Raw genomic sequence first — 23459 nt, forward strand, 5'->3', positions numbered from 1 at the left:
CCCTGGTGAATCTGATGATTATGTGTCTTGGGGTTGCTCTTCATGAGGAATATCTTTGTGGTGTTCTCTGTATTTCCTCAATTTGAATGTTGGCCTGCCTTGCCAGGTTGGGAAAATTCTCCTGCATAATATCCTGAAGAGTATTTTCCAGCTTGGTTCCATTCTCCCCATCACGTTCAGGTACACCGATCAAATGTAGATTTGGTATTTTCACATAATCCCATATATCTTGGAGGCTTTGTTCATTTCTTTTCACTTTTTTCTCTCATCTTGCCTTCTCACTTTATTTCATTGAGTTGATCTTTAATCTCTGCTATCCTTTCTTCCACTTGATCGATTCAGCTATTGAAACTTGTGTGTGATTCACGAAGTTCTCGTTTGGTGTTTTTCAGCTCCATCAAGCTGTTTATGTTCTTACCTACACTGGTTATTCTAGCTAGCATTTCATCTAAACTTTTTTCAAGGTTCTTAGCTTCCTTGCATTGGGTTAGAACATGCTCCTTGAGCTCAGAGAAGTTTGTTATTACCCACCTTCTAGAGCCTGCTTCTGTTAATTTGTCAAACTCATTCTCCATCCAGTTTTGTTCTCTTGCTGGTGAGGAGTTGTAATCCCTTGGACAAGAAGAGGCATTCTGGTTTTTGGAGATTTCAGCCTTTTTGTGCTGGTTTCTTCCCGTCTTTGTGGATTTATCTACCTTTGGTCTTTGAAGCTGGTGACCTTTGGATGGGGTCTCTGAGTGGAAGTCCTTTCTGTTGATGTTGAAACTATTTCTTTCTGTTTGTTAGTTTTCCTTCTAACAGTCAGGCTGCTGCAGGTCTGTTGGAGTTTGCTGGAGGTCCACTCCAGACCCTGCTTGCCTGGGAATCACCAGTGGGGGCTGCAGAATAGCAAAGATTGCTGCCTGTCCCTTCCTCTGGTAACTTTGTCCCAGAAGGGTACCTGCCAGGTGCCAGCCAGAGCTCTCTTGTATGAGGTGTCTGTCAGCCCCTACTGGGAGGTGTCTCCCAGTCAGGATATATGGGGGTCAGGGAGCCACTTGAGGAGGCAGTCTGTCCCTTATCAGAGCTTGGGCACTAACAAACAAAAAACTCAACTGAGAGGGTAGGTCCACTCGTCCTAGAATCTACCCAGACAACCAGACATTTGCCTTTTCTAATCTCCTTCTCCTTATTTGCATCTTCTCTGGTTATCAGACCACCCACCATCCATCTGAACCATGTCTCTACCCCTTCTTCACTCCCAATAGTCCCCTTGGCTCTGATGCCCTATCTGGATTCAGTTTTCCAGCCCTACCCACGTCTGCCTAATTAGGAAACGTGAACCTGATATTGACCTACTGGGACCACAGTTGAAGGTCAATGCATTCCCAATTTATGCCCTGGCTCTCCAATGGGCCTTAGGTGAAATGGATGAGACAATTCCTGAGAAGCTTTTGGCCAGGTAGTGCTATATGCACAATGTCTAATTTATACCATTTGTCTGATCTACTTTTCTGATACACAAAAATGGAAATGTATCTGCTATTCCTACACAAATGGGATTCACTGATACTATATCAAAATACATATATTTTGATATATTCTTTCCCTTAAGCAGGAAGTTGTTGTGAGATATTTATCTTCTAAGAAATGTGATGGAAAAATAGGGTATAAAAATCTCTCCATGAAGGGTTCCATATTCACTCCTACCATCTAGCCTTCATAGGAGACAACAAAGCCTCTCTGCTGGATTGTCACGTTGAATTGGTGAATGTAATGTAGGGGCTTCTAGAAAAGAACAAATGCCTGTAAGAGCCAAAGAACCATTGGCTTCAGACTGCAGTAAGCAGCCTGACTTGGGATGTGGAAGATTTTAATAGCTGTAGGTCTCCTCCATAACACAGTTCACCTCCTGCTCAGGAGAGGAACACTAGAGTCCATCCTAACCCATTTTCCTTCCCGGCCCCAAGCAGTTCTGCATACCTGGCATAATAACATCAGGAAATCCCAATTTTCTTGTAATTGCCAATCCCCTATTAAATATCATGGGATTTTCTCTCCGAATCTGTTCCATGTCTCCACGAAGAAGCTGCAGAGATATGATAAGACCTGCAAAAACAAAAGCATTTTCTTAGAACCACAGTTCTACCCTGTTACATAGTACTAGAAAAGATACAGTCACATTCTCCATAAGAAAATGTGCCAAGGGAGGGAGGGAAGAAAAAAAAAGTGCCAAGTTCAGCAAATTTCTTGAGAAAAATCTTGATGCAGAAAGTATAACTTATTTTGAAGAAACATTTTGGAAAGCTAAAGGAATTTAAGTCAAAGTGACCCTAATAACCCAGAGAACTAGTCTATTAAAAACAGACTGAAGTCTGGGAGATTGAGTTGTCTCTCTCTCTGTTCCCCAGCATCCAACTCAGGTCCAGCTGGCTCTTTGGTGAATACTGAATGAGAGGGTTGAACTACATAATTTGTATATTTAAGAATCTAGAGAAATCTATAGACTAGAAACTAACATGCCCTTCAGTCAGGGCATCCCACATATGAGAGATGAGCAAGCTAAGATGTGCTGTGTTTTATGCTAGGAGTATGCCAAAGTGTGCGAAGTAACTTTCTGGTTCAACCTTGCACTGGCTTGCAACAGAGGAGATATTCTGCAAAGAAAAGAGTGTGCTTTGTGGGACTAGCTAAGCCTTAAAGAACTCCATGAGGATTTCAGATCCTTCACATATCTTCAATCAAAAGTTGGGAGTATTTGTAATATCCCCTCAGGTGAGCTGCTTTCTGGCTCACTACTTACGTCCTTGGAGTTTTGCACAAAGTTAGAATCTCCTGAAATTTCCCCCTCTACACTACTTTCCTGAGGGTCCCCACTGCAGCTACTGGCTAGAAGGCTCTAACAGTCAAGCCTCTATGGAATTAGGAAGTGTTACCTCTATAACTGTGAATGGGTTTAGCTGTTAACAGGATGAATAATTTAGATGCAAATCTATGGGTTGACAGGAGGCACCCTCAATGGTCTATAAAATTGTAGCAGATGAACAATTAGAGAAACGAGGGAATAAGGTGTTATGATAATAAATACAATTAAAAGAGTAGTAGCTGGAAGGGAAACAGTAGCAAGAATTGTAAAATAAGAATGGTCTAGGAATGGGAAGGCAGGAGGGAATGGAGAATTAGACAAAGATAGAAGTCAGAAGAGTTATAGATATTTTATCTGGCAAGTAATAGTATGCCAGTACCAGGAATATGTACTCTCAGAGCTGGGCCAAGGCAGGAAATACAGTTCTACTACCGCCTGGACAGAACCTCACGATTAACTCATTGCTTCTGCTGAACTCATGCTTCCCAAGAAACCTTGGTATCTTAAGTGTCATTAACACCAGGATCGTAGTACCCTGAAAAGGCAAACATAGGGTATTCCACTTGGCATTCTGGTTAGATAATCAGTGTTTGGGATTTCAACCACTCTAAAGTAATTATTTTATAGCCTAATCACTGGTGGACTAAACTGCAATTAGTTTATGAATCTGAAAAGCTGGGGGCCAGAACCAAAACCACAATAATCTTTGTAGAGAACAGCTTAGGATATATCTGCTCTCACTTCATAACCCTAACTTACTCATCTTTGTTGTCTTTACGTAGCCAACAGAAATCCACTGACTTAGGAGACAGCCTAGCATGAAGCAAATAGGATGAAAGTCTCTATAATTTGAGGGGGTTGTGGTTGGTGGGCAAAAGCAAAAAAAGAAAAAAATCAGTAGGTATACTCTAACCATTCTGCATTGGCAAAGATTGATTTAAGTACCCACTGACTGCCTTTTGTCTATGCATTTTCTGAGCAACCAAAACGGCCTACAGATGCAAAGTGATACTCATGAAGATGTTGACTAAAGGTGCTGAGAGAGTCACAGTTTTTGAGCTACCCAAAGGGATCCTAAATAGATGCTCTCTACCTCTACACATAACAAATAAGAGAAAAACTTCAAGTTTATGCAAGAGATCAAATGAAAAGGCATGCAAAGAATAAAATAAATCACCAATGGAGGCTATAAAAACCATCTCCTTTTGTAGGGTTGGGATCCTGGAACTTTTGGGTTTCCATTCTAGTTCTGAAACTCTGGGTGATTGAAGCACATACCAAATAATGCTAAGGCATGGTTCTAAGCACAAGAAAGCCTTCATGAATAGTTCCGAAAAGTGACCCACTTGCTCACTCGGTATGCAACCAGTCTCTTGGCAACACTTGATGTTCTACATGCCTATCATCTTAATGGAGCCCTCAAATCAAAGAATTTGAAAGTAACAAAATATATACAATTTCTGTTAATCTGGTCCTGCTAATTACCTGATACAAGAAAACCATTTTCTTACTGAACCTCTTACCAGATTAAAGAGTGACCCATAAAAAAGTAACTGGACAAAATTAAGACCTATGTAAAATATTAGAGGCACCAACCTGACTTTGTTCTTGTGTCCCACCTCCCCTACCCTTCCTTGTGGAAATGCTGGATGAGGATTAATTATATAAATTAACAGCAGCCTAAGATGCGGAAATAAATTGTAGTTAATAGTCATTTAAAAATAAATAGAAAACTTGTATGTCAACTGCTTTATCTTCACTTGTTCTTAATACTCTTCATGCTAGTACTGGAACTGTTAAAAGTTCAGTTTGTAGCTACATATCTAAGAGGCCAACAATGGAAATGAAGAGCCACATCTATTAAAGTTAACATAAAAGAGTTACTGCTGGATGATACATTTACTCTCAGCACTCAAACCCAATGTAGCAATTGCTTCTGCATTTTTAAATTATGTGACTTGAAGGAAAAGCACTAGTGACTTTTGAAACAGAACTGCAAGGCAATGAACTGCCCATGATATTTAACAAAGATGGATAAAAGTTTATAGCGAAGTAAACCAATTTTCAATAAAGGTGTGGCCGGGTGTGGTGGCTCACGTCTGTAATCCCAGCACTTTGGGAGGCTGAGGCGGGTGGATCAGTTGAGGTCAGGAGTTCGAAGCCTGCCTGTCCAACATGGTGAAACCCTGTCGCTACTAAAAATACAAAATTAGCCAGGCATGGTGGTGTATGCCTGTAATTTCAGCTACTCAGAAGGCTGAGGCAGGAGAATTGCTTGAATCTGGGAGGCAGAGGTTGTAGTGAGCCAATATCGTGCCACTGCACTCCAGCCTGGGCAACAAGAGCAAAACTCCATCTCAAAAAAATTAAAATTAAAATTAAAAATAAATAAATAAAGATGTATCTTTAACTAAGCAGACTAATAACCACCTGAAATATTCCTTGAGCAATCTATAAAATTCTCTAACACGAAGACCCCAGAATCCAGTAGAAAACCCATGCTCAGAAGCGTGGCAACTGAGTAGAAAGGCCAAGGCCTGGAGTCTGGAGGCCGGGTTTTACTCTTGTTTAGTCACTAAGTCTTTTCGCTGAGCTTCAGTTTCCTCATTTATTTAATGAGGGTATTGAAACAGGTAATGTCCAAGGTCTCAATCAGCTTCTAACAAACTTCAAAAAGAAGCAGCCTATTCCTCATACTGACTTTTCCACAACTACACAGAGACCTCTTCTCACTAGACCCATCCTAACAGAGGCTTTCTGAAGTCAGTGGTGCTTTGCAGAGAGGTCTTTTCAACACTGTTTAAATGGCAAGTATCTGTGAGTTCTAGACAAAAATCAGACACGGAATAGGGCACAGTTCCAGCTTGCTCTGGGGAGCAAGACAAAACTCATCATCTTAACCTGGTGAGGCAATGGTAGAAACTGCTCTTTCATGAATTGGTACTACCATCTCTCTTTTTAAATATTCTCTATATGTTTTAATCATATTATGCCCCAAGAACGTGTGTCAAAGGTACCTCTTTATAAATCAAATAATAAAGCAAAGGACATAACAAATATTGATGTGAGTGGTAGTTTCCCAAATTGCTAGTAACTTTCCTGTATTTTCAAAACAAAATTTTATTTGTCTCTTGCTTTAGCCTAGATTTAGTGCACTGCATGGAACTACATGGCATCCAGTCACATGTATAACGGAAAACTGTCATTTAAAAATAGTGAGAGGCTCTCAGATCTCCCCTAAACCCCCACTAGAATTTTAGAGGAATCAAGTTGTTACAGTTAAAGGTCTCAATCTTGGCAGCCTCTGTTATGGATCTCCTCTAAGTATCTTCCTAGTTGAGCATCTGCTCACCCTAACAGAGAAAAAACAAAGTTCTCTACAACATGTACTATTCTTTAGAAACTGCTTGCCTCTCAGTGACTTGACGCTGTCGCTTAAAGACAACTTACAATTTCCAACAAGGTCTATGAAAGTTAAAACAAAGAGGATTATGTAAAAGAGGTTATAAAATGATTTAGTGGTAAAAATCGTCAGGAGTAACATGGTTCTGTCTACATTAGATAGCTATCTGTAAGGGTCTATAAAAGCATATAGGCTTTTAAATAATGCTTCTCATTTAATCAGGCATTAATGTTTAACTTAGAAAACAATAGTAGAACTGGACTGAGATTTATAGAAATTATTTAAACAAAGTTGTTAAAGAAAGGAAGGGAAAAGGTAAAGGAGAAGTTTAGCTAAGATGACGCTTCTTTTAAATAAAGATTTTCCATTCTAATTTCAGAATGACTGAATACTGGTGACTAATCACTGATTCTCATTATGATCAGTCTTTCAGGAATAACAAGAGAAGTGTGTGATGTCTGCATCTATGTAGATATCTATCTATATACATACAGAGATATTTATTTGGCTGAGTATAATCTTTGTTTAGGCAAACACAGACTTTTTTTTTTTTGTTACATTACAAGGTAACAAACCCTGCAACACTTTTGCTCACTCTGGATTTGAAATAGAACTCAAGTTACCTATCAAAGAATATGGAACCCATCATAGAAAAAACAGAAAATGTATTTTGGTCAGTAGATATTAGGGAAGGCCTCAAATTATTACAAAAATAATTAGTAGGAAATGCCTGGGCAGAAGCATAAATGTCCGTAGGGAATACAGCAGCCAATCTGCACCACCCAACTGAAGTGCTATATGATTAGCAACTACAAATGCAACACAAAATGTTCTAGCTAGAGAGGTACCTCACCATGGCTGGCGCTGGGGGCAGAGTACTTGGCACTGGACTTTCGGATGATGTTCTCGTGGATCTGGGACCACTCACTCTCATTGTTGCACCTGTAACAGAAGGACAGGTGTTATGGCACTCAAGTATTTTAAACACCTGGTCTGATATTACAATGTGTAACACTTAAGTTCAAAGGGAAAATGATCCCTCACTTTCCTAAAGAAATAGTGTTATATTTTACTAAATTAAACAAGGCTCATTTCCTATTAAGCAGAAAAGACATACTTGGGCAAAGGGTAGAAACTCTAAAATGAATTTCCACATATTTTAATTGGCAAAATTCTTCCTCTCAGAAGTAGCACTATCCCACATGAAAAGTTGTTTTTTCGCTAGCACCACACTGCACACGTGTGCACACACATATACGAAGGCCACAGAGGAAAGTTCCTGATAGAGGAAAAACATTTCCTCTCAACAAGTACTATTGTTTTACAACTGCTATAGCTTTGGCTTTATACTGTCATACAACTGTCATTATTACTGGCCCCAAAGGAAAGCCCTGCTAAGCTAAGGACCATGTAGATACCATTTGCATTTAGCTACGTTTTAACCGACCAAGTTAAGAAGAAAAGCATGGGAAAGCAGTGGGCTTGATTTACCATGAAGTCTTCTGTGGTCAGGGGGAAGGAGGGCTTAGCAGAGAAAGCTGATGCCTAAATGTATAAGAATAAAGTTCCTACCTACGAATAAAGCTCCTTCCTAGGAACTATGGGATGGAGACAAAAGAATGGAGACAGAACAGTGCACTTCTGTTAAATTCTGATGTTTTATTATCTTCCTTCTAAAGGTCAATTCCTGGAGAACTGCAACCACATAACCATTTGGAACACAGTTTAGGAACAGAGATTAGGAATTCCTTATCCTAGTACAGATACCTTGACAAAACAATTGAAAAAAGATGAGGGTAATCTTTTGAAAGCTCCATTTGACACTCAGGGAGTCCCCACAGTCCTCGTTCTACTCCCTCCCCTGTTGGTTAGGAAGGTATAAATCTACCTGTTCCAGAATACAGGACCCATGCAAAAAGGAACAACCCATGGAAATTTCCATGTGTTACTCAGAAGTGTCCAGTTCAGCATGGCTATTTCCAGGAGGAGACCCCGATAAGTTATAGAATATGCCATCCAATAGTATGAAGCATTTCAGATCTCTAAATAAAAGGGTTGGAATAGAGTCTACTCAGAGATAAGGCGGGTCAGTCATTAGCTTAATTAATTCTGTTAATTACCCAGTCAGTGACATTTTGGACTCCTTAGCCATACAAATATGCCTCATTTACTCAGAGCTGTTGTGATAAATTGTTAAAGGAAGTTCTCCCAGTTCAGGGCTCTAAGAATAACTTTCTGCCTACAGAATTCCTTCTAAACAAGGAAAAAGGGAAGAGTAACCTTTAAAACAATCACTTGTGATTTAACAGCTCAGCCGGAAATTAAAAGCCTTGAAAATTACCTTCCCTACTATATGGGGCAATTTCAGTTTTTCTCTAACAAAATACTCACTGGTCTCTTGGTGGTATAGTGAAGCTGAAGTTTTGTCAGTCATACCAACAGTAGCAATCTGCATTATTTCACTCACATCTACCCCTTCACCCAACACATACAATTCAGATGCTAGACAACTGACAGTCTATTCCTGCCATTCCTTTCCCCTTGCATGTCCCTTACCTATTGGTGACCTTCACAGCTCTGCCTTCAGCCAATTTCCTTCTTACCCTACAAGCCTTCCTGAGCAATTTCATCCATTCCCATAGCTTCAACCACTACCAGAGGCTGCCAAGCTCCAAAGCCTTGTCTCCAGCCCAGATTTATCCTAAGCTCCTGATCTATACGGCCAAGAAAATTCATTTCTCCCCAACCTCTCTGCTCTCAGAGATGCCCTCTCACTGAGAGGAACTCTCTATCTTACTCTTCCATTCTTTTAGCAGCTTCCTTGTGTTATACCTGATGTAGTTATTAAAGGCATGTTTAGGTAAAATTGCTTTCTAAACCCTTAAACCTCATTCTGTGGTGATAGATGTGCACCTTCTTCCTTTTTCCTTTTTCCTTTTTTTGAGTCAGAGTTTCACTCTGTCACCCAGACTGGAGTGCAGTGGCACAAATTTGAGTCATTGCAACCTCCACCTCCCTGGTTCAAGCGATTCTCGTGCCTCAGCCTCCCAAGTAGCTGGGATTACAGACACCCACCACCATGCCTGGCTAATTTTTGTATGTTTAGTAAAGACAGGGTTTCACCATGTTGGCCAGGCTGTTCTCAAACTCCTGACCTCAAGTGATCCGCCCACCTCAGCCTCCCAAAGTGCCAGAATTACAGGTGTGAGCTATCACGCACAGCCTAGATGTGCAGCTTCTAAGGCTATTCTTACTAGTCTTTAATTTGAATTAGTATAAAGAGCAAGTGGGTTTTCAAACCCACAGAAACGCACAAGGATTGTATTAGTCAGAGTCTCACTAATTCCATTCCTCCCTTTCCCTGTTTTTTTTTTTTTTTTTTTTTTCCTGTAAGGCTACAAATGACCTCTCTGTCAGTGAATGATAAATAATACTACTACATTCAAAAGAAACTTTTGAATGTAATCACTGAACATCAAGAAAAAATATATTTCTGCAAGCTTATGATGGAAATAAATTCTAAGTCAGCCTTTGTCTCTTGCCTGTTCAATGAGCTGGGGGACCTACCTCACTGTTCTGTATCCTCTGTTATAAGAGGCCCAAGTGGCGCTGTTATGGTCTCTGTCACTCTTTGACTTAAAGCTAGTGGGAGATTCCTAGAAAGATGTTGGGACACCCTGGAAGCTGGGAAATGAGGCCAGACATGTCTGCTCTTCCCTGCTGGGCTTTGTCACTTTGCAAACAGTGTCCAGAGCATGTCCCCGAATCCCAGAACAAGGAGGTGAAGAGAACAGAGTAAAAAGCACCCATGGTTAAGCAGCTCCACAGGTCTGCAAGGTGAAGAAGCAGGTTCACCAAGAGGCAGATAACTTTCCTGGGTCTATGTGCTTCTCCAACTTCCCCTGACATCTTGGCCCTGAAATGTCTGAGGAGCAAGGCATCATTTTGAAACCTAGCCTTTGGCAGACTGCTTGCTGTCCTGCAGCCCAGCAGTGCCAGGACTGAGGCATGACAGAAACTTGAGCCGTTTCCACTGCGACTGAGGAGTATGCTGGAAGCATATCTACAGGCAGAGCTAAGAAGCAAGTAAGGCATGGGCTGCAGCTGCTGGTGCTGAGAAATGAGCACCAGCAGGATGGAGACTGGGATGCAAGTGGGGTAAAAGTTGCTACTGGGACTTGATCACTACTGGTTGGGGCTCCTGCAGCTGGGGTGGGATCACAAGCTGGGTGTGGGCTACTGCTGCCAGGGCAAGGGAGCAAGGCTTTTTGGCACTAGGGTGTGAGGAATGTGCATTCCCACCCACTGGCCCAGGCTCTGGTCACTGAGGATGACCTCACCCTCTATTGTGACAGGGTGTTAGCAAAGCTGCTAACACTCCTCACCTGAGCACTCCAGCTGGGGCCTTGTCCAACATGGCTGGTGCCTGTTCTCACCAGTTGAAGGTCTGAGCACAAGCCTACCTAGGTCAGCTTTACTCTCTGCTCTGTGACAGAGAACACAGCCCAGGGTCCTGGCAAATACCCAAACCAACCACTTTGGGCACCTGGGTACTTCTCCTGGGGGCCTAAACTCCTGGCTGCTATCACCTCATCTGGCACCTACCTGCACATGCCACCTAAGTTCCTGGAGATTGGACTACCCAGCCCATCAAAGCCACCACCAACATCAATGCACATCACTCAGGACCCAGAGAGTTGTCCCACTAGTACTATTTCTATCACTCATGCCATGCAGCTGCCCAGGAACCTGAGAACCTACCCACCTGTACGATCCAGCACTGCCACTACCATCAATTGAGCAAGTTGGTGGAGGCCCACCAACTGACCCACCAATAATTGCCAACATGGCTGCCAGTGTACACCGTCCAGTGACACTATCACTACTAAGGCCTGAAGACTGGCCCACCTGGCATCCTACTCCCATCACACAACTTCCCCACAGCCTTAACTAATAACTGTAACCCATCAAGGAAATCACAGATGCTACTAATGCTGTTTATAGCCAAGGAAATTATACAGAGATGACACTACTGCACATACGAGAGTCAAAGCCAAAGCACCCTACCCAACCAACACCACAGATACACCTTTAGGAAAAGGTCTTCCCCTACTAAATTCAAAAACAGGAAGAAGTAACTGTTACTCCAGATGCACAGATTTCAATGTAGGGACACAGGAAACATGAAAAAGCAAGGAAATATAACATTTCCAAAGGAACATAAGTCTCCAAAAATAGATTTTAATCAAAAAAATTTTTCTGAAATCCCAGATAAAGAATTCAAAATTTTGATATCACAGAAGCTCAGTGAGATACAAGAGAATTCAGAAAAACAATTCAGGATATGAATGAGAAGTTTACCAAAGAGATAGTCTTTAAAAGTATCAGATAGAAATTCTGCAATTGAAGAATTCACTGTAGGAACTACAAATTACAGTTGAAAGCTTCTGCAATAGACTAGAATAGCAGAAGAATCTCAGAACATGAATATAAATCTTTTGAAATAATTGCATCAGAGAAAAATAAAGAAAAAGGAATGAAAAAGAATAAGCAAAGCCTTTGTGATGATTAAATATTAAAATTATTGATATCCACCAGGTCAAAGAGACAGAGACAGGATTGGAAAATGCATTTAACAAAATAATAAATGAAAACATCTCTAGTCTAGCAAGAGATTTAGACATTTCAGATACAAGAGGCTCAGCAATCCCCAGGAAAATATTATGCAAAAAGGTCTGTACAGCATATTATAGTCAGACTGCCTAAAGTCAAAGATAAAGAGCAAACTCTTAAAAATAGCAAGAGATAATCATCTATTCAAATATTCACAGGCCAGAATAGAATGGGATAATATATTTAAATAACAAAAGAAAAAAATCTGGCCGAATGCAGTCGCTCATGCCTGTAATCACAGCAATTTGGAAGGCTAAGGCAGGTGGACTACTTGAGTCCAGGAGTTTGAGACCAGCCTAGGCAGCATGACAAGAACAAATCTCTGAAAAAAAGAAAATTAGCTGAGCATGGTGAAGTGTGCCTGAAGTCCCAGCCATATGGGAGGCTGAGGCAAGAAGATTACTTGAGCCTGGGAAGTTGAAGCTGCAGTGAGCTGTATTGATACCACTGCACTCCTGCCTGGGTGACAGAGTGAAACCCCTTTTTCTAAAAAATTGTACTTTAGGTTCTGGGGTACATGTGCAGATCATGCAGGATTGTTGCATAGGTACATACATGGCAAGGTGGTTTGCAGCCTTCCTCCCTCTATCACCTACATCTAGTATTTCTCCCAACATTATCCCTCCCCACCCTCCCCACGCCCTGCTGTCCCTCCCCTAGTCTCCCCCAACTTTAAAAAAAAAAGAAAGAAAAAAGAAAAAAAAAGATCTGACAGATAAGAATATCATACACAGTAAAATTATCCTTCATAATTGAAAGAGAAATAAACTCTTTCCCAGACAAGCAAATGCTAAGAGGATTCATTGCCACCGGATTAGATCTACAAAAAAATTCTCATGACAGTCCTAAACCTGGAAGTGAAAGGATAACGTTTACCAAGATGAAAACACACAAAATGGCCAGGCACCGTGCCTCATGCCTGTAATCCCAGCACTTTGGGAGGCTGAGGTGGGAGGATCACCTGTCCAGAGTTTGAGACCAGCCTGGCCAACATGGTGAAACCCCATCTCTAATAAAAACACACAAAAATTAGCTGAGTGTGATGGCACGCATCTGTAATCCCCACTACTTGGGAGGCTATGTCAGGAGAATCACTTGAACCCGAGAGGCAGAGGCTGCAGTGAGCTGAGATTACACCATTGCACTCCAGCCTGGGTGAGAGAGTGAGACTCCATCTTAAAAAGAAAAGAAAAGAAAAGAAAACACACACAAGTATAAATTTATTTGGTAAAGTAATCACACAGAGGAAAATAAAGAACTCAAACGGTACCACTGCAGAAATCCAGCAAACCACAACAAACTATAAAAGAAAAAGGAACTGAAACTATATTAAACAATTAGAAAACAATTAAGAAATGACAGAAATAAAGCACCACATATCAACAGTAACACTGATCATAAATAGATTAAATTTTCCACTTTAAAAATACAGAATGGCTGCATGGATTTTTAAAAACGCACTATATGCTGTTTACAAGAAACTCACTTTAGCAGTAAAGACACATAAAGACTGAAAATAAAGAAATGAAAAAAGATATTCCTTGCAAATGGAAACCAAAAGCGTGCAGGGATGGCTACATTTATAATAGAGAAAACAGACTCTAAGTCAAGAACTGTAAAAAGAAACAAAGAAGGTCATTATATAATGATAAAGAGATCAATCCAGCAAGATAATATAAAAATTCTAAATATATATGTATCCAACATTGGAACACCTGGATTCATAAAGCAAATATCATTAGAGCTAAAGAGAGAGATAAGCTGTAAAACAATAATAGTGGGGACTTCAACATTCCACTCTCAGTGTTACACAGATAACCTAGACAAAAAAATCAACAAAGAAACAATGGATTTAAGTTGTACTTTAGACCAAATGGAGCTAACTGACATTTCAGAACATTCTACCCAACTGCAGACTATACATTCCTTTCATCAGCACAAAGAACATACTTCAGGACAGACCAAATGTTAGGCCACACAAAAGTCTCAACACATTTAAAAAATTCAAAATCACACCAAGTATCTTCTTGAACCACAATGGAATAAAACTAGAAATCAAAGCCAAGAGGAACTTTGGAAACTATATAAATACATGGAAGTTAAACAACATACTCCTGAATGGGTTAACAAAGACGTTAAGATGGAAATAAGAAAAAATATTGAATTGGATTAACAAAGATGTTAAGATGGAAATAAAAAATGTTGAAACAAATGAAAATGGGAACACAACATACAAAAGCCTGTAGGACATAGTAAAAGCAGTGCTAAGAGGGAATTTTATAGTAATAAATGCCTACATAAAATAGTTGACAGATTATAAATTAACAGTCTAACAACGTATCTCAAGGAAACAAAAAAGCAAGAATAAACCAAACCCAAAACCAGCAGAAGAAAAGAGCAAAATGAAATAGAGACTGAAGAAAAACAAAAAAAAGTATCAACAAAATGAAAAGTTGGTTCCTCAAAAAGATAAACAAAACTGATAAACTTCTAGCTAGATTAACCAAGAAAAAAACAAAAAAAGAGAGAAGTCCCAAATAAAATCAGAAATAACAAAGAAGACATTACCATTGATACTACAGAAATGCAAAGAATCATTAGAGACTATTATAAACAGCTATATGCTGACAAGCTGAAAAACCTAGAGAAAATAAACAAATTCCTGGAAACATACAACCTACCAAGATTGAATTGGAAAGAAAGAAAAGCCTTGAAAAGACTGATAATGCATAGCAAGATTGGATCAGTAATAAAAAAGTCTCCTGACAAAGAAAAGGCCAAATTCTTGATAACTACACAGCCAAATTCTACCAAATGTAAAAAGAACTAATAACAATTCTCTTGAAACTACTCCAAAAAATTGAAGACGACAGAATTCTCTCTAATTCATTCTACAAGATCATAACCACTCTGATACCAAAACCAGGCAAGAATGCAACAAAAAAAGAAAACGACATGCCAATATCCCTGGTAAACACAGATGCAAACATCCTAAATGAACTACTAGAGAATCTAAACTAAGAACTAATCAAAAAGTTAATACACCACAATCAAGTGGTATTTATGCCAGGGATGAAAAAATGGTTCAACATATGTAAATCAATAAACATGATACATCACACCAACAGAATAAAGGAAAAAAATCATATGATTATCTCAACAAATGAAGAAAAATTGATAAACTTCAGTGTTCCTTCATGATAAAAACTCTTACAAAACTAGGCATAGAAAGAGCATATTAGAAAATAATGAAGGCCATATACAACAAATGCATAACTACCATCACACTAAATGGGGAAAATCTGAAAGCCTGTCCTCTAAGAACTGGAACAAGACAAAGTTGTCCACCTTCACCATTCCTATTCAATGCTGTACTGAAAGTCCTAGATAGAGCAATGAGGCAAGAGAAAAAAACTAACAGGCATCCAAGTTGGATGAATTAGCCTGAGTCAGCTAGTAGACTTCTGTGAAGTCCCCTGGGATGTAGAATCAGGAATAGCTTCCTTGGTCCAAGCTGGAGACTAAGAATGACCACAAGGCTGTGCACCTGGCTCCTGCACTTGTAGTTACAGCACACTTCCCACTTTCCCCTGGTTCTGGCCAAGAGAGTTCACCCCACTCAACATTATATCACAGATTTCAGCTGGGAGCTTCTCTAAACCTGTGACTGCTGCCTGAGTTAACTAGCAGACTTCCATGGGGTTCCCTGTGATGTAGAATGAGGAATGGCTCCCTAGGCCCAAGCTGAAGACTGAGAATGCTCACAAAGTTATTTCCCTGCTGCTCCTACTTATATATTCTTCACTACTCCCTAAATAGTTCAAGTGCTGTGTGGGGTTAAGGCCTTCCTCTGTGACTGAATTGTGAGGCATTAGCATCTGTGTTTATCAGGAATATTAACCTGTAGTTTTCTTTTTTTGAGATGGAGTCTCACTCTGTCGCCCAGGCTGGTGTGCAGTGGCACAATCTCAGCTCACTGCAACCTTTGCTTTCTGGGTTCAAGTGATTCTCCTGCCTCAGCCTCCTGAGTAGCTGAGATTACGGGCGTGCACCCCTATGCCTGGCTAATTTTTGTATTTTTAGTAGAGATGGGGTTTCACCATGTTAGTCAGGCTGGTCTCTAACTCCTGACCTCATCCACTCACCTCAGCCTCCCAAAGTGCTGGGATTACAGGCATCAGCCACCATGCCCAGCCTCTTTTTTTCTTGTTGAGTTATTGCCTGGTTTTGATATCAGGGTGGTGATGATCTTATAGAATGAGTTAGAGAAAGTTCTGTCCTTTTCAATTTTTTTGGAACAAGCAGAAGAATGCAACTGGACGGCTATGTCTCACCATATACAAACAAATTCAACTCATAATGGATTAAAGACTTAAAAATAACACCTGAAACTATAAACATACTAGAAGAAGACCTAGGGAAAACACTGCTGGACTTTGGTCTAGGCAAAAAGTTTATGACTAAGGTTTCAAAAGCATAGGCAACAAAAACAAAAATAGACAACTGGTAGTATACAAAAGTTTCCGCACAGCAAAAGATGTCATGTAAGTGGTTTGGAAATATTTTTTCCCTTTCAACAGATTGTCTAGCAAGCTTGAGTAAACAGACAACCTGTTGAATGGGAAAAATATTTCCAAACTATTTTTATAACAAGGAATTAATATTTCCAAACTACTTATACAAGGGACTAATATTCAGAGTATACAAGAAACTCAACTCAGCAGAAAAAAATAAACGAATAATCCCATGAAATGTGGGCAAAGGGTTGTTGTGTGTTTTTCTCCCCGAAAAAGGGCAGACTGGAGGTAGTGTCAGCATGTCTCTTCTACTTGGAAAGACAATAGTGTGTAGAGATTCACACTGTGAACCTTTTCTCAAGCAGCAACACAGGAACTGAACAGGAAAACTTAAAGAAAGCACAGACCCCTTGAAAGTGGCAAGCTGCAAATTATATCATGAGCCAGGCATAATTGATGCCAAATCCCCAGAGTGTGAGAGGGGGAGACACTGCCTTCAGGATATATAACACCACTGGGAACCTGGCAATTCAGCCCACAGGGGAAGGCCTTAACCTGACACAGTGCTGGAACTGATTTAGGGAGTGATGAAGAATATAAAAGCAGGAGCAGCAAGGAAAGAGCCTTCTGAACATTCCCAGTCTCCTGTTTGGACCAAGGGAAGCCATTCCTTATTCTACATGACGGGACCTCACAGAAGTCTGCTAGCTAACTCAGGCAGTAGGCTCAGGTTAAGAGAAGGTCCCCACTGAAATCTGTGATACAATCTTGAATGGGGATGAACTCTCTTGGCCAGAACCAGGGGACAAGTGGGAAGTTTGCTGCAGCTATGAGTGCAGGAGCCAGGTGCCTCAGCTTTGTGGGAGTGTACTGGGAGGGGTGTAACATGAAGGCTCCAATTGCTGTCTCCATGGGGAAGACTTATAGCCCTGGACAGTTCTGAATTCTGAATGTAGGCTGCCTGGAACCTAGCTAGCTACTGCTAATGGATCACTGCAGGTGTGAGACCTGCCTTGCCAACTGTGTGAGAGCTGGGTAAGGCTTACTCCCACCTATTACTTTCCATTTCCTCTGCAAACTCTTCTGTGCAGCAGAGGCAGTTACGCTCCTCCATGGAACATCACCTCAGTGGCTAGTAAACCACCCACAGAGGTGGTGATCTCCACAGGGGCCAGTGCTTGCCCTGCAAGTGGAGAGCCAGAGTGTGGACCTACCTGACCAGCTTACATCTGGCTTTGTCCTTCCACGCGCTCTGGTAGCATAACATAAAGGACAGAAACTTTTGGGAGCTCTCAAGCTCCACCCATCACCTGAGAAACCAGAATACCTCTACTGGGTAATATAAGGCAAGCACAAATCCCACTGCTACTACAGCAGGTGGTGTTCTTTTCCTAGTGCCATCTCCTAGCTGGAAGGCCAAATGACACAGTTCATTGCAGCATCTGCAGCTAGAATAACACTGTGTCCAGAAAGGAGAAAACCTGTGTAAGACCTCAGCTATCACCACTGCCTGCACCACCCCGGCTAACCAGGAGGTCATGAGTCTGCCCAGGTGATCAGTTCATTACTACTATAACTAGAATCTGAGAAGGTCAACATACTAAGGCTATTTATAACCAAGGAATCTCACAGAGTCTACATCACTCCTCTGCCACTCCTATCAGAGTTAGTGCTGATAATTGCTGATGGGAGATTTGAGGACAGGTCATATCACTGGATCTCTTGAAGATGTTCACCAGCACCAGCCTGCAGTGTGGCAGCCACACTGGGCAGCTAGACATAGAGAAGCAGTAGCATTCACAGCAATCTGGCTCTAGAGGACTCCAACTCCTAAGGAAAGGGGGAATGCATCACATCAAGGGAATACCCCATGGGACAAAAAAAATTGAGATGGCAGTCCTTGAGTCTTAGATCTTTACAATGGTGAGAAGCTTCCTTTAGCAGAGGCACAAGCTTTAGTGCTGGGCTTAGTAGGGAAAGTCTGTGGCTGTACCCCAACAGTCAGAAAGCCCTTGCACTTGTGAAGGGTCCTGAAGAAGGGTACATCTTTTCCCCCTCATCACCACTGCAGACACAGCTGAAGCTTCTCCCATGGGAGCTCAGTGTGGGTGCACCTATTGAAAGCCTTTCTGGAACACTTCAGGGTACCACATCTCCATAGGAGGAGTACCCTCCAAGTGCAGGTTTCTACTGGTTTCTACCAAGGGAAACCTCCTCCCTTGATGACCTGGAAGCCTGAACTGTTAACCCAGTAAACAGAATACTGAGGAAAAAGAAATTTAAAAGTGTACACCAAGGAGGAATAAGATAAGCTTCAAGAGACCTCTGCTAGTCCAACCCCATAGAGACAGTGAACTTGTTCACACACCTTGCACACTGCTACTACAACCAGGATCTGAGAAAGCCATCATACAACGATTCTCTATAACCAGAAAAAAAAAAAAACTCATATATTCATCCCTGAAAGAACCAAGAGCTGAATAGGGTACAACAAACTACAGACTTTAACGTAACATCCCTAAGGGGGAGAAAAGGGAAGAAAAAACCAGTCATATCAAGAGTAAATCCAAGGATAATTAGAAGAAATTGTCTATCCAAATGAGAAGGAACCAGAAAAAAATAATTCTGGTAATATGACAAAACAGGATCATATAACACTCTGCAAAAGGTCATGCCAGCTCTCCAGCAATAGATCCAAATCAAGATGAAATTTTTGACATACCAGATGAAGAATTCATAAGGTTGATTATTAAGCTACTCAAGGAGATACCAGGGAAAAGTAAAAACATAAATGAATTTAAAAAACAATTTAGGATATGAATGAAAAATTATCTAAGAGATAGGTAGTTTAAAGAAAAACCAATCAGAACTTCTAGAAATGGAAGACACATTTAGGGAATTACAAAATGCAGTAGAGAATTTTAACAGTAGACTAGAATAGGTAGAAAAAATTCAGAGCTCAAAGCTAGGCTTTTAAATTAACCCAATCAGATAAAAATAAAAAAAGAAAAGGATCAAAAGAAAGGAACAAAGTCTAATAAATATGGGATTAGGTAAAATGACCAAAACTAAGAATAACTGGTGTCCCTGAGGGAAAAGAGAAAGCAAAATGTTTGGGAAACTTATTTGAGAAAATAACTAAAGAAAAATTCCCTGGCCTTGCTGGAGATTTAGATATTCAAATACAAGAAGCTCAAAAAACTTCTGCTGAGAGATTCACTGCAGAAAGGACAGTACCAAGGCATATAGTCAGCAAGCTATCTAAAGTTAATATACAGAAAAAAATTGTAAGAGCAGTGAGACAAAACCATCAGGTAACCTATACAAGAAGACCTATACAGACTAACAGCAGGCTTCTTAGCAGAAACTTTACAAGCCAGAAGAAACTAAGGTCCCATCTTCAGCCTCCTTAAACAGAGTAATTGTCAGTCAAGAATTTTGTATCTGGCAAAACTTCGTTTCATAAATGAAGGAGAAATAAAGACATTTTCCAACAAACAAATGCTGAGGAAATTTGTCACTACCAGACCAGCCCTACAAGAAATGTGAATAGGAGCTCTAAATATTGAAACAAAAGGTCAATATGCACCAGAATAGAACCTCTTGAAAGGTTGATAAAACAATAACACAATAAAGAAAACAAAGTATCTAGGTAACAATTAACATGATGACTGAAAGAGTACCCTGTATCTCAATATTAACATTGGCCATAAATGGCCTCAATGCTCCACTTAAAAGATAGATTGGCAGAATGAATTAAAAAAAGAAAAACAAAAACTAAATACCTGCTGTCTGCTATCTTTAAGAGTCACCTAACATGTAAGAATTCATATAAACTCAAGGTAAAGGGGTTTAAAAATGATATTCCATGCAAATGGAAATAAAAAACAAGCAGAAGTAGCTATTCTTGTATCATATAAAACAGATTTTAAAGCAACAACAATAAAAAAAAGGACATTTTATAATGATAAAAAGATCAGTCCAACAGGAAGATATTGCAATCCTAAATTTATAAGCACCTAACACTGGAACTTCAAGATTCATGAAAAAATTACTACTAGATCTAAGAAATGAGATAAATAGCCACAAAATAATAGAGCGAGACTTCAACACTCCCCTGAAAACACTAGACAGATCATTGAGACAGAAAGTCAACGGAGAAATGACAGACTTAAACTACACAGAACAAATGGAAGAAATATTTACAGACCATTCTACTTAAGAACTGCAGAATATACATTCTTCTCATCAGCACATGGAACATTCTGCAAGACAGACCATGTGACAGGCCACAAATTAAATCTCAATAAATTTTTAAAAAATCAAAATGATATCAAGTATCTTCTCAGAACACAGTGTAATAAAACTAGAAATCAACTCCAAAAGAAACCCTCAAAAGTATATGAATACATGCAAATTATGCAATCTTTTCCTGAATGATTTCTGGGTTAACAATGAAATCAAGGTGGAAATTTAAAAATTCCTTGAAATTAATGACAATAGTGACACAAATTATCAAAACATCTGAGATACAGCAAAAGTAGTGCTAAGAAGAAACTTTATAGTGCTAAATGCCTACATCAAAAAGTCTAGGCTGGGGGCAATGGCTCATGCCTATAATTTTAGCACTTTGGGAGGCCACATCAGGTGGATCACTTGAGCTCTGGAGTTTGAGACCAGCTTGAGCAACATGGTGAAACTCTGTTTCTACAAAAAATAAAAAAAATTTCCTGGGCATAGTGGTGTGTGCCTGTAGTCCCAGCTACTCAAGAGGTTCAGGTGGGATGATCTCTTGAGCCCAGGCAGTGGAGGTTACAGTGAACTGAGATTGCACCAATGCACTCCAGCCTGGGTGACAGAGTGAGATCCTGTCTTAAGGAAAAAAAAGTCCGAAAGATCACTAGAGAAACAAACTAAACCCAAAGCTAACAGAAGAAAAGAAATAACAAAGATTAGAGCAGAACTAAATGAATGTGAAACAAAAAAAAATACAAAAGATCAATGAAACACAAAGTTGCTTCTTTGAAAAGATAAACAAGAACAGAAAATCAAACACTGCATGTTCTCACTCATAGGTGGGTATTGAGCAATGAGAACACATGGACACAGGGAGGGGAGCAACACACACTGGGGTCTGTGGTGGAGAACTAGGGGAGGGACAGCAGGTGGTAGGGAGTTGGGGAGGGATAATATGGGGAGAAATGCCAGATATAGGTGATGAGGAGGAAGGCAGCAAACCACACTGCCATGTGTGTACCTATGCAACAATCTTGCATGTTCTTCACACGTACCCCAAAACCTAAAATGCAATTTTATATATATAAGTCCTAGCCAGAGCAATCAGGCAAGAGAAAAAATAAAGGGCAACCAAATTAAAAAAAAAAAAGGAAGTCAAACTGTTGCTGTTCACTGATGATATGATCATATGCCTTGAAAACCCTAAGGGGTCCTCCAAAAGACTCCTAGATTTGATCAATGAATTCAGTAAAGTCTCATGTGACAAAATCAATGTATAAAAACAGTATCCCTGCTATATATTAACAACAACCAAGCTGAGAATCAAATTAAGAATTCAATCCCTTTTATAACAGCTGTAAAAAAAATTATGTGCTTAACTCATTAATATAATTAACCAAGGGGCTAAAAGATCTCTACAAGGAGAATTATAAAATGCTGATAAAATAAATCACAGATGACAGAAACAAATGAAAACATATCCCATGCTCATGGATGGGAAGAATCAATATTGTGAAAATGACCATACTGTCCATAGCAATCTACAGATTCCTGCAATTCCTATCAAAATTCCAATATTATTTTTCACAGAATTAGAAAAAAAAATCTTAAAATTCATATAAAACCAAAAAAGGCCTTGAATAGCCAAAGGAATCCTACACAAAAACAAAACCAAAACACTACAACAAATCTGGAGGCATCACATTACCAGACTTCAAATTACACTACAAGGCTATCATTACCAAAACAGCATGGTACTGGTATAAAAGCAGACATGTAGACCAATGGAAGAGAATAGAGAACCCATATTTAAAGTCAAATACTTACAGCCAACTGATCTTGGACAAATCATACAAAAACAAACTGAAGAAAGGACACCCTATTCAATAAGGTGCTAGGAAAACTGAATAGCCACGTATAGAAGAATAAAACAGAATCCCTATCTCTCACCTTAAGCAAAAGAGAGTTCAAGATGGATCAAAGACTTAAATCTATGACCAGAAACCATAAAAATTGTAGAAGATTATCTAGGAAAGACTCTTCTCGCCATAGACCTATGTAAAGAATTCATGACTAAGACCCCAAAAGCAAATGCAACTAAAACAAAAATAAATATATGGAACCTAATTAAACTAAAATGCTTCTAAACAGCAAAATAAATAATCATCAGAGTAAAGAGACAACCCACAGAGCAGGAGAAAATATCTGAAAGTATGCATTTAACAAAGGACTAAGACCCAGAATCTACAAGAAACTCAAACAAATCAGGAAGAAAAAAAAAATCACAATAAAAAGTAAGCAAATGACATAGAGATTTCTCAAAAGAAGATATATAAAGGACCAACAAACATATGAAAAAATACTCAACATCACTAATCATTAGGGAAATGCAAATTAAAACCACAAAAAGATGCCACCTTACTTCTGCGGCAAGAATGGCCATTATTAAAAAGTAAAAAGGGGGAGGATCCAAGATGGCCGTTTAGGAACAGCTGAGGATTGCAGCTCCCAGTGAAAGCACAGAGGGTGAGTGGACGCCGCATTTTTATTGCCCACAGACTAGGAAATTCCCAGGCGGAGGAGCTCCACAGGTCGCCAGCGTGGCTGTTTCGGCCCGCGCCGCTGCTTTGCCCCGCGCAGCTGCTTTGTTGGCGCCCCGGAGCAGTGGTTCTCTGTACAAAATACACCGGTCCGGGTGCCTTTTTGGCTGGCGATTGGAGCCACAGGAAGTCGCCCATTCGTCTGTTTAAAAAGGGTACTGAGCAGAGAACCAGGACAGTAGATT

General features: G+C 40.0%; 1 protein-coding gene across 7 annotated transcripts in view; it reads right to left on the minus strand.

The window, feature by feature from the left end:
* DOCK3 (dedicator of cytokinesis 3) overlaps positions 1-23459 on the minus strand; it is a 682827-nt gene that overhangs the window by 149279 nt on the left and 510089 nt on the right. For all 7 annotated transcript variants that reach the window (XM_017497238.2, XM_017497162.2, XM_017497072.2 and 4 more), the window contains 2 exons: positions 7102-7190; positions 1963-2088 (listed from right to left, as the gene is read on the minus strand). In XM_017497238.2, coding sequence (XP_017352727.1) covers positions 1963-2088; positions 7102-7190 — 215 coding nt within the window. The remainder of the gene's footprint in view (positions 1-1962; positions 2089-7101; positions 7191-23459) is intronic.

The sequence above is a fragment of the Cebus imitator genome, unplaced genomic scaffold (assembly GCF_001604975.1).
Source record: "Cebus imitator isolate Cc_AM_T3 unplaced genomic scaffold, Cebus_imitator-1.0 Scaffold0, whole genome shotgun sequence".
NCBI classification, from domain to species: Eukaryota; Metazoa; Chordata; class Mammalia; order Primates; family Cebidae; genus Cebus; species Cebus imitator.